This window comes from Lytechinus variegatus, chromosome 4 (assembly GCF_018143015.1).
Source record: "Lytechinus variegatus isolate NC3 chromosome 4, Lvar_3.0, whole genome shotgun sequence".
Classification (NCBI taxonomy): domain Eukaryota; kingdom Metazoa; phylum Echinodermata; class Echinoidea; order Temnopleuroida; family Toxopneustidae; genus Lytechinus; species Lytechinus variegatus.
In genome coordinates, this window is record NC_054743.1 from 12030714 (window position 1) to 12046436 (window position 15723).

General features: G+C 38.5%; 1 protein-coding gene across 2 annotated transcripts in view; it reads right to left on the reverse strand.

Annotated features, from left to right (window-relative positions):
- Window positions 1-13780, reverse strand: part of LOC121413398 (biotin--protein ligase-like) — a 32535-nt gene extending 18755 nt beyond the window's left edge. The window contains exons 1-6 of one of the 2 annotated variants that reach the window (XM_041606203.1): window positions 13565-13780; window positions 12730-12934; window positions 9102-9269; window positions 6319-6496; window positions 1156-2066; window positions 563-712 (exon numbers count right to left, since the gene is read on the reverse strand). In XM_041606203.1, coding sequence (XP_041462137.1) covers window positions 563-712; window positions 1156-2066; window positions 6319-6496; window positions 9102-9269; window positions 12730-12903 — 1581 coding nt within the window. In that variant the 5' untranslated portion in view covers window positions 12904-12934; window positions 13565-13780. Of the gene's footprint in view, window positions 1-562; window positions 713-1155; window positions 2067-6318; window positions 6497-9101; window positions 9270-12729 lie in introns of both variants that reach the window. The other variant, XM_041606202.1, reaches the window with a different exon arrangement.
- Between the last annotated feature and the right edge of the window lie 1943 nt (window positions 13781-15723).

The following is a 15723-nucleotide window of genomic DNA, read 5'->3' on the forward strand; positions in this document are numbered from 1 at the left end:
ACTGTTGGATAATTAATAGCAATAGATTGAATGCAGTATTGCATAAATTTATGTTACAGGCTTTAAAGAAAATTACAATGTTTCAACTTACCCCATGTTCCAACTTACCCGGTCTCCCCTACACATTTTAAGTCAATACTCTCTCTGGCAGGGTATTTTTTTCTGAGATAATTCATAAGGCATTCCAGGATAAATGTATCATAGTCAGTACAGTGGAAAAAAAAACCCACAGTAATGCCAATTTTCTGCAATAGATATTGTGTAAAATATACAATTTGGGGGGAAAAGTATTTCTATGAAACCAACAGTTTTTTTTTATTATCAAATGAATCAAAAATGAAAAAAATCTAAAGTAATGCCAATTTTCTGCAGTAGACATTGAGTAAAATATAAAAATTTTTGGGAAAAGTATTTCTATGAAACCAACAGTTTTTTTTTATATTATAAAAATGAGTGCAAAATACAGTTGGCATCTGCATAATGATACGGGAATGTCATACAAATGTTTAATCATGAATTAAGAGTATGAATCAGGAATGGAATAATTGTGAGAGATCTTTACCTGATTGATACCTAGCAGATATGCTGGTGTGAGCTGGATGATGTGTTGACTGGTAGTCTTAGAGCTGATACAAGCCAGACCCAATCTAACCAACATGTCTATAGCCATGTCCTCTTGAGTACCCTCAAGGTGACCTTCTGGAAAGCATATCTACAGAGATGAATAAATATCATGGAGTTTTCATTGATATACATTACAATATAAAATAAGAGAATTGTGCAAGAAAATGAAATTTATAATAAATATGATAAAATATCAACTCAAAGCAAATTTCAATTATCCTTTTGAAATGTATTACTACTGATCTAAGTCAAATGGAAAAAGTAAATGAATTCGCATATTGAGACAAATATTATTGAAAATGATTAATACATATTTCCTTATTAAGACAGGGGTTGGTCGAGACAGAGTTAGGGTAAACTTGATTTTAACCAATGAAATGCATGTATTAGAGACTTGTGTTTTTTATTTGTATTGAGACACAAATCTTCTTGCGATGAGCCCTCCCCCCCCAGGTTCCCCTAAGAAACTATAAAAAAATAAGCAACAGTAATTTTCCTTCATTTTTTCCCAAAATGCGAAGAACGACTTACTTGTGAGAATATTGCCATTCCTCCTTTTGACTTCTCTGATGCCTTCACAACCATAGGTAGTATCCTGTCCTGAGCCAAGATGCTAACCTCAGTGTTCTTATCACCCTCCCCGTCATTCACATGGAGCCTCCCAGGCCCACTCAAACCCTGCACTCTGTATGGCTGAGACTTTACAATACCCTGATAGGTTGCTTCCACTTCCTTCTCTGTAGGGGCACCAACCTGGAAGCTCACATCCCCGAGGGACAACGGGAGTCCAAAATTCAGAATGCGTCCCCCATTGTTAAAGTGGGAGACAAACCTGGAAGTGGCTTCGTCAGGAAGGTTACCCTCCCCTGCGAGGACCATCAAGGCGCAATTGTCCGACCATGGCTGCGATAACGTGCTTGGTTTCAGGAGATAAATGACATATTTGTCATGTTCAAGGCAATGTTGTAGGGCTGCTTGCACTGCAGCAAACACCTCATCCTCAGTCTCCGATCCTGTGTATACAAGAATGTTTGGAGGTTTGCTATCATTCATCATACTCCTTGCATGATGTCTGTCATCTCTGTGCTTCCCAGACCTTGACAACTTCCCGATTCCGTTGGACAGGTTGCCACTGTCATCACCAACCTGGAAGAACACACCATCTGTCGCTGGGCTTTCACTGACATTAGGACTGTCCTCACTACCATCAGCTGTGCTTGACCAGGAACCAGAAGACTTTAACTTCTGCTCCTCCATCTTGCGTAGGAACTCTGAAGAATGCTTCCGCCGAAGCGATTGATGCTGCGGCTGCCTGAAGAGCTGTGGTTTGCCACCTTTGTGAGGCGATGCAGGAATCGGTGGTGTCATGGTACCTGATGGGCTCTCACCCATCTTTAGTCTGCTGTCTACCAGGTTGAAAGGCTGTCCCTTCACCTCAACAGCTAAATGATAAAGAAAAAGAAATGCCTGAGTGAGGCCATCAAAGACAAATTTTGTATTGTACACCAATGCAGCATACTAGTTACCAAATTCTCCTTTTAATACAAGTATGTCTCGATCCAGTGAAACAAATTTTTCTCTGTCTTTGATGAAAAGAGGTAACAAGATGGGGTATTTAAAATTACAAATACATGTATGAAAGCGTGGAAGAGATTTTGTTGTTTGTGAACTGAATTTGATCAGAAGTAAGTCACAGACCTATTCACATGGAAAATGAATCACAAATGATAATTAAATGTTAAAAATCAAATTATCAAAATTTAACAGTGTGAATGAACAAACAAAAATTTCCTTAATATATGAATTACATCAAGATATATGAATTATATCAAGATGTAATAAATGTACGACTATAACGGTGGGTAGGCATGGTAGGCATGATAGGCAACAGCCGCAACATCAATATATTAGATGGCCCAAGTGTGAACAGTCTGCACAGGGAAAATTTTAATTCAATTCCCTTTTTTCCTATGGTGTGAATGGCTCTTGTGACTGATGTCATTGAAGGACATATGGATTACAGAGCTCTTAATGTAATCTCAACAGACCTGCAGACAGAGTAGCTAATATGACAAATACACTGATAATGATGAATCTTTGATCCATTAGGTACCTAGACCCCACACCCGGCTCATCCTTGTAATGGTCAAACAGGCATTCCGATAGATTGGGTTTGGATTTCAGGAAATCAGTCGAAAGAATTGACATTTGTGTTCTTCATCGATGTTGGGTGAGGTACTCTGGTTGCGGATTCTGTTTTTGTATGAAGCTCCATATGGGGATGCTATTCCAATGAGATACTGGGCTTGGGATGCTAGCATATTATCATTAAGATTAAGAAGATTCTTTGGGGTCTGAGAAACCGAGAACATTCCCTTCTGCAATTTTGGCACTACACTACTGTATAATTTAAATGTCACTTTCCTCACAATATATTTCTTGTGATTCAGATTTATATTTTTTAATTCATGTTGATTGAGTAAGAAATGATGCTGTTTTTTAGAGAGAAAAGGAAAAGGGGGGGGGGGGTGGGCAGAAGGAGAAATACATGCTGAAGACCAATTTCAGAAGCCATTTTCAGATAATCTTTCTTTGCTTTCTTTATGAGGAAGATAAAAATGGTAAGGACTGAAGTTGGTATATGAACAATTGCTTGAAGAGAACTATAATATGAGCTAAATGTCAAAAAATGAACACTGTGTGTTCATAGTGTGTTGTCCTTCAGCAAGAAATTCAACTTTGTACTGCACTTTAAAGATAAATTCCAGTTCTGGTAACGATCTCAAAATGACTTTTTACAGAATCTAATAGTGTCTGTTTGTACGAATAAAAAATATGTGCCAAAGGATTCTGGAAGAAATTGTGTAATTGCTGAGAAATAAGCAAAATAAGCGCGGATTCTGTCACTTCCGTCGGGTCTTTATTCCAGCAATATTAATACACTGTCCCACGTGTGCCTATCTGTGGTGGTGATCTTCAGTGTGAATATCTTTCCGCGTAGATTTCAAGATTTCACAAAGTTCAGTTTATGTAACTGTACCAGATCTAGATCCTCGATGATATACTGACAATTAAGCCTGGTTTCACAGACTTTCTCATGAAATCAGTGTTTACTGCAACTACTGGAATTTCTCTTTAATAACCCACGTGAGGTGAGTGGAAACCCTGCAGGAATAATTCCTTGAATGCACTGAGCTGATAGTGGCAGCTTGAGCCAAGCCTATAGGGGTGTTTCACAAAGATTTAAAGATAAATGAAAGTAGTTGCAGTATACACTGATTACACAAGAAAGTGTGTGAAAACAAGCTTAATTGTCACTTTATCATCGAGGATCTAGATCTGGTACAGTTACATAAACTGAACTTTGTGAAATTTTGAAATCTACGCTGAAAAATGTTCACACTGAAGATCACCAACACAGATAAACGCACGTAGGACAGTGTATTATTATATCTTTGAATGTCAGCCCGACGCTTGACCCAAATCCCGTGCTTATTTCCTAATTTCTCAGCAATTACTAGGGACAGTGATTTTCCGCGATCGCGGAAAACGGACGGAATTCACGGAAAATGCTTTTTGAAACGGAAAGTGGCATTTCAAACGGAAAATCACGGAAAATGCATTTTCCCTCAAAATACACAGAATAGCAACAGAAATTACTCCAAAATCACAACAAAATGAGTACATTAAATGGCCACAAAACCCCAGAAAACACGATCTCGCTTCGCTACAATCATGACAATTCACAAATAATGACTGCATCCGACATCAGCACACTCGATTGTACAGTACCCCACGCCCGTACCCGGCCAGCCGCGCCGGCCGGGTTGGGCTTCACTGCACTGTACACATATTGTTCCAACTATGCACGGTCGTGTGTTGCTGCCCTCTACGTTTGAAGATGTAACAGCACGATATCGTGGTCTTAAAATCCAAGATGGCGGATTGGCAAAACCCGTTGACTGATGATAACGATGTCAGAAAACCCCCCAAATTATCGATGAAAAATCATTTCACCGTGAAATAATGCTAATGATGTGAGAGGTGAGGATGTATGCATGCTAAATGTCTTTGTAAAAATAATATTTACACCCGCATAGATCCGATTAGAATGGATTCTATTGTGTTGTTGGTACAGTAGCAGATATAAAGTTTGACCAGTGCGAGTGTACGTTCATTTTGCTATTCAATTTGGAAACGGAATTGTCACTTTTCCGTGTGTACAAAGTCAATGGGGAAACGGAATTTCCGTTTTCTGACGTGCTGAAACGGAATTTGAGATTTTCTGAAACGGAAAAGGCAATTTTTTGAAACGGAAAATCACTGTCCCTAAAATACACAATTTCTTCCAGAATCCTTTGACAAATATTTTTTATTTATACAAACAGACACTTTGGTGGCCATTTCATTGCATTCTGTACGGACTCATTTTTAAATCGTTACAACAACTGGAATTTATCTTTAAGTATAGACGCACTTAAATGCGTACATGCTACGCATAAGCACTCTTATAGATTAACATGCAGTAATGTGTGTCCTCTTGGCATGATCTGACCAGTGCGGTCTTGCCTTCCATACCGAATGCAAAAAGAATTCTAAGTCATACTTAAAAGTCATCTTTGTGAAAGATCCCCCTCAACCCCCAGTGAATAACATGCCTCAGAATACAACAGCCGGTGGTAAATAAATGCATATTCAGAGATGCTAACTGATAGCTCAAAAAAATCCTGAAAACCCAGGCCGGGGTCCAGGGGCCCGCCCAGGGCCCCTGGCGGGGTCAAGGGCGAAGCCCCCGGCCCCTGAAGCTGGAACGTTTTCTTATTCTTTAGAGGGCTGAAATCATTAATCTACAGTAGTACATAACAAATAATTAATGACATAATAAACTTCATATCATAGGCAAGAAAGGTGCTCAAAAAAAAAATCATGTAACCCGTACTCATTACGGTACGGGTTAACCTGCTGCGAGTTAATATGCTGCGGCCAATGGGTGCGACTCGGGACGGGTGTATGTAGCAGCTGGGGTGCCCTTTTTCACTCACTGTACTCATTAACAAGACAATCCTATACTATTGAAAATCCATAAATCACAATTTCTATCAAAATGATGGATAGTTCACACATATGAATTGATGAATACGCACCAGAGAAGACATATTTCATGGTAGCAAATAGGTTTTCAGCTGAAATCCCGCGGCATGTCACTCACGCAGCAGCAGGCAATTGCAGCCACACCGGGCCGTGCTTCGAGCGGTTCTACCGGGCGATCGCCCGACTGGGATAGCGCTGACACCCGTATCCCTGCAGGGTATAGAGCGGCGTTTGCAACTGCTACAATGTATTGCTCGCGCGTACCGTGCAAGTACAGTACCAGCTAAACTTCATGCTGCGCACAACGCTAATAATTTTCCGTCTGCGCAAATTGGCCATCCAAAATTGAAATTGCGCTCTCCGTAGCGAACTCCGTGACAAGATTTGGAGGGGAAATTTTTACGGATTTCACTTTGACAATCGATTTTTTTTCCCGGAATATTTTTCAGCAAAGGAAAAAAAACGGAATTCCGGAAAAATCCGGAAAATTAGCAACTCTGCATATTACTTTATCCAAAGTACATGATTGAACACAGCCTCGGCAAAGTCAGTAATTGAAAAAAAATTCCCTAAAAAGACACAAGTTATTGAAAAAAGACTTACTAAGGAGTTGATTTACCAGGAGACCATCATCAAGCTCCAGGTAGCCCTCCAGGTAGGCGGTACCAATCCTGGAGAAGTTCTCCTTACTGGCTTGTACTAGGATCCCAAACGGCTCCCCTGATCGCCATGCCAACGGAGTGGTCAACTCTGAGAATTTCACCACCCTGTCTGGCGGCACCTGTTAGACAAGGAGAGGAAAATAAAACATTTATTTATTTATTAATGAATAATTGATTCATAATATATCATAGTATATAGCAACAAAACAATACCGGTAACTTTGTCTAAGTCAAATCAATTGGATCCACATAAATCAGTTCAACTTTCTAAAGAGGAATTCAAATTATAAGAGGTATCCTGTAAATGTATGCAGGCTTTGCATAATCTGGCCTAGAAATAGCTTCAAGGTGAATATTTGACTTAGGGAAGGACAAGTACAAGTTTACCTATAATCTGTACACGCAGATATTCCTACCGTGCAAATGTCCAATATCATTATCATTATCAACCTTTGGACTAATATTGGTTGGTGGGCACCATACGTTATTTATATCAATTCAGACATGAAGATTAGCGGGTCACCACACAAAAGGTCTTTTTAGATTATTAGATAACAACGATGCGCAAACTAAAATTTATCCATGAACAAGAGATTACAAATATTATCCAAGTACAAAAGATGAAAAATATAAGAGCACATACATGTTTTATTTGGTGCAATACTTCATCCCGGTAAGTCGACTTTTCAAAGCATATCATGAATACTGTTAATTTCAAGAATCTCGTTCTTGCTTGCACCACCCCAGCGCAGCTATTATTTTGTCCAAGTCTTTTTCTACGCAATACCTTTTGCCCATTATCATTAATCACATACCCTACAGCCTTAATCACAGATATTCTGTTTTTATGCTTTTATCATTATTTCAACAGATTACACATTACATGTACATTATGTATATTATACCGCTAATAGTTTCTGGATGTTAATTTCCACCTTCCCTCTGTTCCTCCCTCTCTCTCACTGTATCACTCTCTTTCGCTGACAACCTTTTGCAACAAGGAAAAAGCAGTTTGTGTCTCGCCCACTTATGAAAATAACCAGAAATATCGTGATTTGCGAGGGCACGCAACAGAATTGTCATAAGAGCCTCGCACGTAAACTTTCATGTTGACCTGAAAATGACCTTTGACCTTACCATGTGACCTTCCACTGCAGCAAAACATGCAGTTCGCCTGGTCCATCTACCATCCAAGTTTTGTTGAAAAGTGACTCATGGTTGCGAAGTTAGTTTAGATGAAAAGCGACCTACGGTTGCGGAGTTAGGTGTCATAAGAGTCTTGCATGTAAACTTTAACGTTGACCTGAAAATGACCTTTGACCTTATCATGTGACCTCCGACTGCAGCATAAGATACAGGTCCCCCAAGTCCATCTACCATCCAAGTTTAGTTGAAAAGCGACTTACGGTTGTGGAGTTGTGTCATTAAATTTTTCTGACGGACGGACAACGGACGACATTTGGATCCCTAAGTCTCGCCTTCACCTCTGGTGGGCGAGACGATAATGAAATTTCAAGACAAAGATGAACAAAATACTTGAAGAATTATGTATCACATTACCAATGCCATTCGGTTCTCCACCTCCAAACTTGTAAATCCATTGGCCTAAAAGGGAAAACCCCACATTACTGAGATATCCAATGATGCTTTACTGAGTAGACAAGGTTTTAAAATTGCATTTACTAATTCCATGAAATATCAGCCTCCTCCCTAATGAATTATGCATCAAATCATCTTCTCTTGTACATGGACACTGAGTTTTTAAGTAATTACATGAAGCACATAGGTTTGTGAAAAGGAACTGATAAAATATTCATAACTTTTTCCCCACAATTCTCATCATACTCGGAGTAAATGTGTGATTGGGAGGAGAGGGGAAGGGGTGTGAATTTCGTCATACTCACCAGCAAGATGGTACAATGGGGACCTATTTCCAATTAGGAAAAAAAAGATGGGTGACCTACAGGTACTTGTAGATGTGGAATGAGTCAGTTCCGTTTACACATACATGTACCTTGATAATGGACAATAATCTAAAACCTGTACTCATAATAAGAGGGCGGGGTTGGGGAGGGGGAAGGCAAATTATACAACTGATAAAAGGGTACATGCACATTGTATAATTCTATAGAGGAAGTCTCCATCTTGGGAGGTAGTGCCTACACAAACACTAGTGGAGATGGAGGGGGCAAAATACAAGTGAGCACCCATAAAGAAATACTTAGTGTATAGGAATTTTTTTCACTGGGCGTTGTGGCATGCGCCTGTAATCCAAGCTGTGGGGAAGTTACAAATTGATGCAGAGGTTCGGGGTTTGAGCCCTGGGGAGCATTTCATCAATATTTTCGTCCGACAAGTTGTCAGGTCTGAAAACTTTCCTTGATTATGATTGGCTGAGAGGCACCGTTACCATAGTAACTGTCGGATAAAACAGTACTTGTTGGACAAAATGTCTGACAAGTCCTTTCATGAAATGCTCCCCAGGTCATGTCTTTCGGATGGTGATGTTAAAGATCAGTCCCAGATGTAAATAATCATATCTGATTGATACATGTCTGACAAAACTCAAATACACACACACACCAGTGTCTGCCACTAATTTTTTTTGGCGGATACAGGTCATGAAGCCTCTAGGAGTACAAAGATAGATGATGTGGGTGAGGCAGGGGCAACAGGTAAAGGTGCCTTGAGGGCTGGGGTCGGTATAAGCTTAGGTCCACTTACCTTGCGAAGGGCTAGTCGTCCGTATCGATCTCTCTTAGGAGGGGATGCCTCTAGGAGTACAAAGATAGAGGATGTGGGTGAGGCAGGGGCAACAGGAACAGGTGCCTTGAGGGCCGGAGTAGACGAACCAATGAATGAAGTCCAATCATAGCTCAGATCTACAGATTGCTGTGTATGAAATAGGTGAATAAGAACGATCACAAATACAAGTCATAACAACCAGTGGAAACAAAACGTTTGAATCAGACACAAGTGTAGGATGGGTGGGCTATTAGTCATTTTAAAGTGGTTTAACCTATCGCCCCTTTTCAGATCACAAAGGTGTCACTACTATTAAGCACCAATGGTAGCAATTCAGCAAATAGCTAATCTTCCAAAACCGGTCCTCAAGTAATATGTTGTCATTACCCTTCTATATATACATTCAAAGATGATGATGAATACTTGGCTAGAATACTGGAGCCTGCAGGTCCAATTTTAATAGTCTTTGGTAAGGCTTGACCAAAGATTAAAGTAAACCCCACAACTTCCATTCATCAGGTAGGTACGTGACCTGCAAGCCACCATGCCCATGGATGTAAAATGACTTTTTACAAGTTTATAACAACAAGAGGTAGGTAATAAAAATCCAACATGACTATTATCTCTGATATCATGTACTTGTAGTAAAAGCATTAATTCTTATTTATGAGTTAATAGCCAAATAAACAATACTAAAAACAACGTTGATGGTTTGTACAGGTCCTACAGTACAATCAATGATCTAGGACTGGGTAAACATTGTGAGAGAACTGGGGCCCGTTTCATTAAGCTGTTTGTAAGTTACAAATGACTTTACGCATGACTGGTGATCATTTCTTGTGCTAAATGATATATTCCAGAGTAACCGATTTAGCACCTAAGAAGAGGTACCAGTCGTGCGTAAAGTTGTGCGTAACTTTACAAACGGCTTTATGAAACACCACCTTGCATGTACTGTATGTTGTAATGGTGACGTGTTTTCATCTGCATAGTATGACGAATAACACAACATAACTGCAATCAAGATCTACTGTACATGTGTGACATGAAGTCATCTTTTGAATGTACATGTAGTTCCTTGGATAATGTAATTGCCTTTCCCTTGTTGCAAAAAATCCAATGAAATAACAGACATGTCAAGTCAATTGAATTTAAGGAATAATTCAATTCTTGGAGAAATAGGGCATGGATGTATGGAAAAATTATGAAGAGCAAAGAAAGTACTTCAAACCTGAAGTGAAAAATGCAATGTGCTCCTTATAGAGAATACAAAAATTGAATTTGTGAGGAAAACAAAAGAGTTACAGAGGGTGAATCCATCTCAATATAAAGCAAGAACACGAATTGAGAGTTATTATTTCAACTTTTCCATCCAATGGTATCTTTCATGGAATCCTTGATTTTGATTGGCTGTTAAGCACTGTTCCATGGTAGTTACCATAATAGCATCTTTTATGCAATGGGCCCCGGACTTTTATTCTTTTCAGGCAATCATCGTTTCCTGGGTGATTGGGAGAGCATCATGTTATCACTGGGTCAGATGCATAAAAAGTAGCAACTGCTTTTGCTTAGGCTTTTTACTTGGCTTTTGCTTGATTCTATACATGTGTATGGCTAAAAATAAGCGAGCAAGTGCCTTTGCTTGTAAGCTCAAGCAATTGCTAACTGCCTGCCAGCTTTTGCTTGATGATTAAGCTAATGCTAAAAAGCATATGCATAAAACCAAGCATTCGCTTGGGTTATGTCAAGCTTCATCAGAGCAGCATGAGTGTTTGCTTGATCAGAGCATTTACGTTTTATAATAATTTTGAGGCACCTGAGAGAGAACTGCAAGGTGTGCAGTAGCCTACATGAACAGGTTTTCTTCCTAGTAAGAGCAGTCTAAATGCCAACTATATTTATTATTAGAACAAATTAAAGGAATAATTTGACACCACATCTATGGAAAAGTTGTTAAATGAGAGAAGCAGTATTTTGCACTGCCACAATTTTGCAATCGAGTCCCGCTAAAATTGTTCTGTGAGTCGTGTTCGGCTCAGTGTGATGTTGCTATTGTTCAAACCGCTAGCAAACGCTTTCTGAAAGCAAGAAAAAGGTTTACGCACAAGCAAAGGGTTATGCATACAAAATAAAGAAATTGCCAATTCATGATCTTTTGCTTGGCTAACAATTGCTTGTGCTTGAAGCAATTACTTTTTATACATCTGACCTAACAGTCCGAGGCAAACATGCAGGCATTTTTAATCTTGAGCCCTAGCAATTGACCGGCTGATGAAAACAATGCAACCCGTATAGTAGCGCAGCATTTTGGCATGCCTACAATGCGTAATACACAAACATTGCATTCATACTTTGTGCTGAACGTCGTGATAATCGACTTTACCCACTTCGTTATCTGGAAGTTTGAGAATCTTTCTGAAATTTTAAGTCCTTTTTATGTTATTGCTTTATTGTGTTTCTTATACTTTGTTTTCATCGCACTAAAAATCGGTGCTATCGTTGTTAAGCTGATGTGACATCACTCCGCCCCACCTATACCTCCACTATCACTCAAAGTATAGCCTCATAGGCCAGCTTGAAGCTACAACAAATGTACCCGTACAATCTAAAATCAGAATGTAAACCTAGTGAACAAGACATAAATTTCAAATACAATTTGGAAACAAAAGTCTTCATGCAGCTCCCCCCAAAAAATCATCTCATTAAAAGGTTAAAACTCGTGCGCAAATAGTAATGAATTTTTCTAAAAATAAAATTTCTAGCAGGAAAATTTCAATCGCGGAGCATTGTTGCCCAGTGGATTAGTCTGTAGAAATGTAAACATGTTTACATTGTACAATTTAATGACATGATGAGCATATCTGGCTAGCGGCAATCAAACCGATTATTCCTTGATGCTTGCACAAGTATGATATTCCTCGGTCATAGACCTTTCCTATATGCAGTCTGCAGCAACAACCTAACTTAATAATGTTGTTTGAAAGGGGTATGCTAAATGCAGAGTATGTGATTATTAATTTCAATTTCATTAGAAACGCTTTATGCAACATACACATGTAGCGAATTATACGAGTGACTGACCGAGGTCATGATTCCATTCAGTGTTTCCATACAGTAATGAACGTTCATAATGATATAACCAAGGTGAATACCCTCATTCTACATGTACATAATGTAGCAAATCGCTTTATTCACTTCTTCATTGAATTTTTTTATGTAGAGCCTGTACACAGAGTACATGTAATGCTGACTGATTACTTAAATTATCGATTATCAAATATTGAATCAATTTTGAACCAATCTGCATAATTTTATAATGATAATACAAGACATAATAATGTACCATCCTTAGAATATATCCATTATCTTCCTCCGATGATATTTCTAATCTAAGCATTCCTTATGGTAATTAGTCAGTTTGTAAATATACACATGATCAATAGTGTATTGATTATAGAAAATGATAATAAATAAATGAATTGAATGTGCTCCATTATTAACCCAATACTAAATTCTTCAACAGATAATATGCTGTAAATATTTTAAATGTTCAATCAATGTATTAAGTCTCTTTTCATGCTTCTTAGAAAAAAATAGTCTGACTCACCTTTGGTTCCATTGTGAGCATCTGCTTTCCTCTGGCTTCTTCAAGAACGTTTGTACTCATCTTCTGATCCAATGCCTCACAGAGAAGAGACGCTTGGTGAGGTAGCTCCGCCCACTCTGCGATGTTCGCTGGCACCAACTTGCGGAAGGCCACGCTGGCCCTGCCGGAATACATCTCGACCGTTTCAAGGATGGTGTCCTTGAGTCTGCGATGGAACCGAGGCCAGAGATGAAGGAGATAGATGTAACACAAGGTCATAAGCATGGTGGTGGTGTTGGCATCGCCACAAGGGTCTCAAAATCACACCAAACGCAGTAGCTGGGACTACAGACATGCAGTGTTACACTTTAAGGGGTTGTTGCACATTCACCAGTGTGTACCAAAGCTTTGAAAGTGCAGATACATGTAGGTTCAAGGCTCAAAGTCAAACAAATAATATTTAGAGCAAGTATCTTTAACTGTCACCACAAAATTGCTGGACTTGGGCCAAATTTCTGATATGTATTCTCAACAAATCTCCCAATGGATTTAAGAATTCAAATTTGTTGACACATTGTAAATAGAAAGGTCATTATTTGGAACTGAAAATAATTCCTCAGCCATTGGAAAGAAGTTCTGTCTGCAATGGAAAATTAGATGAAATATTCTGTCTCGAATATTAAGCATCAGCTTCTGAAATGGCAAATATCTGCTGATGAAGCTTAATGCCAAAGCAATCTGTTTTTATCACCAAGGAGATGTTACTTCTTCGCAATAATTCGATCAAGTGCCAGGTTTTTTCATGCATTATCAAGTTTGTACACACTATACCAAATACAGTGAGCTTGGTGCTAACATTAAGCATCTAAACTACCACAGAAGCACAGAAGACTGTCTCATTGTCCAGGAGCTCAGGGATCATCTAACATCATGATGGGGTGCATCCAAATCTATTAGCTGGTTAACCACACTGACACACTGAATAAACAAGGATAAATAAAACAGAGAAAGGAGCATGCAGTCATTAATAAGCTAATAATATAAAGAAATGCAAAACAAATACTGTACAGAGATATCCAAAAAGTGCATGAGAAAATTTTACTATAATTTCAGAGCTTCATTAGGAAAAAAAACACTTCATCAAACTTTGGAAAGGGATCATGTTCAAGAACCTAAAAAAATTGCATAGCATTTTCTGTGATACAGTGAAAATATATATGCGCTAAACAGTCAATGGAATATAAATGGAGAACTGAAGATGACAAAAGATAATTTTTAATATATCTCTTTGAAAAAATGAATTATCAGAGAAGAAATTTTCCATAATCATGAAATGAAATCATTAAATGTACACCACAGCATAAAGGAATGTACACTAAACCTATGTAAATCCCAACACCTAATGAGTGACTGGAGTCCCATCTAAACACTTTGGTGTCACCTTTATGACCTAGCCACGTTAAGGTACTAATCAATCATTTATCAGGTTAAACAGGTGGATGAAAGAATCAATATCTGATAATCAGCATGTCCTTCACCAATGTGGCTTCATCAACTCATCAAACCCCAATACCTACAGTTCAGCATTTCAAGCTGGATTTGCTGGTGCTTTAATACCTAATTGATTAAAAGGACCTGTAAATCACCAGAACTTTTTGCCCAAGCCTAAAAAATACCTGATCATTCATTTTGTGTACTTGACAGTGACACCACTGTAAAAGGATAAAGTTCCCAAAGTTTCAAACCAGCAATATGACTCTTGCATCGTATACAAGGATATGCATTATTCTTTCCTTACAAAGTTCTCATAATTTGATTTCACATGATAAAAATCTTTGACTTTGGTAAGACCCTCCAAAAGTTCTTATTTTAAAAGTACCTAGACATGATGTAACCTGACACATTGACAAAATACCTGATTATAGGGTAGAATTCTTGATCAGATATATATTTTTTGTGATCTAGTGGGAAAAAAGCATCTGTTTCAAGAGCTTTACATCCTTTCGACTTTCTAGTTAAAACCCAAACGGCATGCCCTTTGCCTATTCCCGCTTCACCGCCATACCCATTTTTTAAAAAGCGTAAAATTCAAGACACAGGGAGTCAGCCTAGTGACCTAGATTCATCTTGCTTCTTAAAGCCCCTTGGGATGAAGACGTGAAAGCCAATAAATGTTACCGGTTTTCAGGGAGAAGTAAGCCACTCGGATGATGCATCTTGAAAAACCAATCTAGCTTGCTGTTAAACTCAATGAGCATGAGATACATGTCCTGTACCTACTCTTTGCATTCCTTTCATTGCAATCAAGGACGTATGTATATCGAGAATAGAAATTTGATCGATATTTCAATGTAATATATTCAGGGATCAATACTTTTACTCGTCTACATGTATGTAAAATGCATTTATTAGTCCCCAAACGGCAATCTCATTGATCGATTTCCAATCTAAGGGATTTCAAGATTTTATGCCAGTATAAACATGTAGGTCAGATTTGTGCTGGCAGTCGTTTCAAAGAAATAAGAACAAATTATGTACTTCACCTACAATGTAGATAGTATAGGCCTATATGTGCAGAAATAATGTGTAGACCAGAAAAGTCATGGTCTTAATAGAGTATGACACACATGGCAATCTTTCTTACTTGTAGGAGATGCTTTATATGCTTCATGTAGAAAACTTGTGACAGGGTACAGTGTACCACACAATAAATATCCATGCATAAACATTATTTTATAAAGGCATAGACTGGACTTTAATGCTTTCAAATCTCGACCAAGGTCTGTGTATGGTACTTCAACTTTACCTTTCCAAAAAAAAATCAGAACTCACAAATATTTGATTTTTTATTTCTGCTAATTCTTTTACATATAGTACATCTTGAGTAGATATGAAGCTATTTTCAATCAACCTTCACATGTACATACACACACATTTCCTTCAGCAAGAAATTTATCTACATTGTGCTGCACTCAACCCAGGTAAGGTGGATGGGTTCCTGACAGGATTAATTCC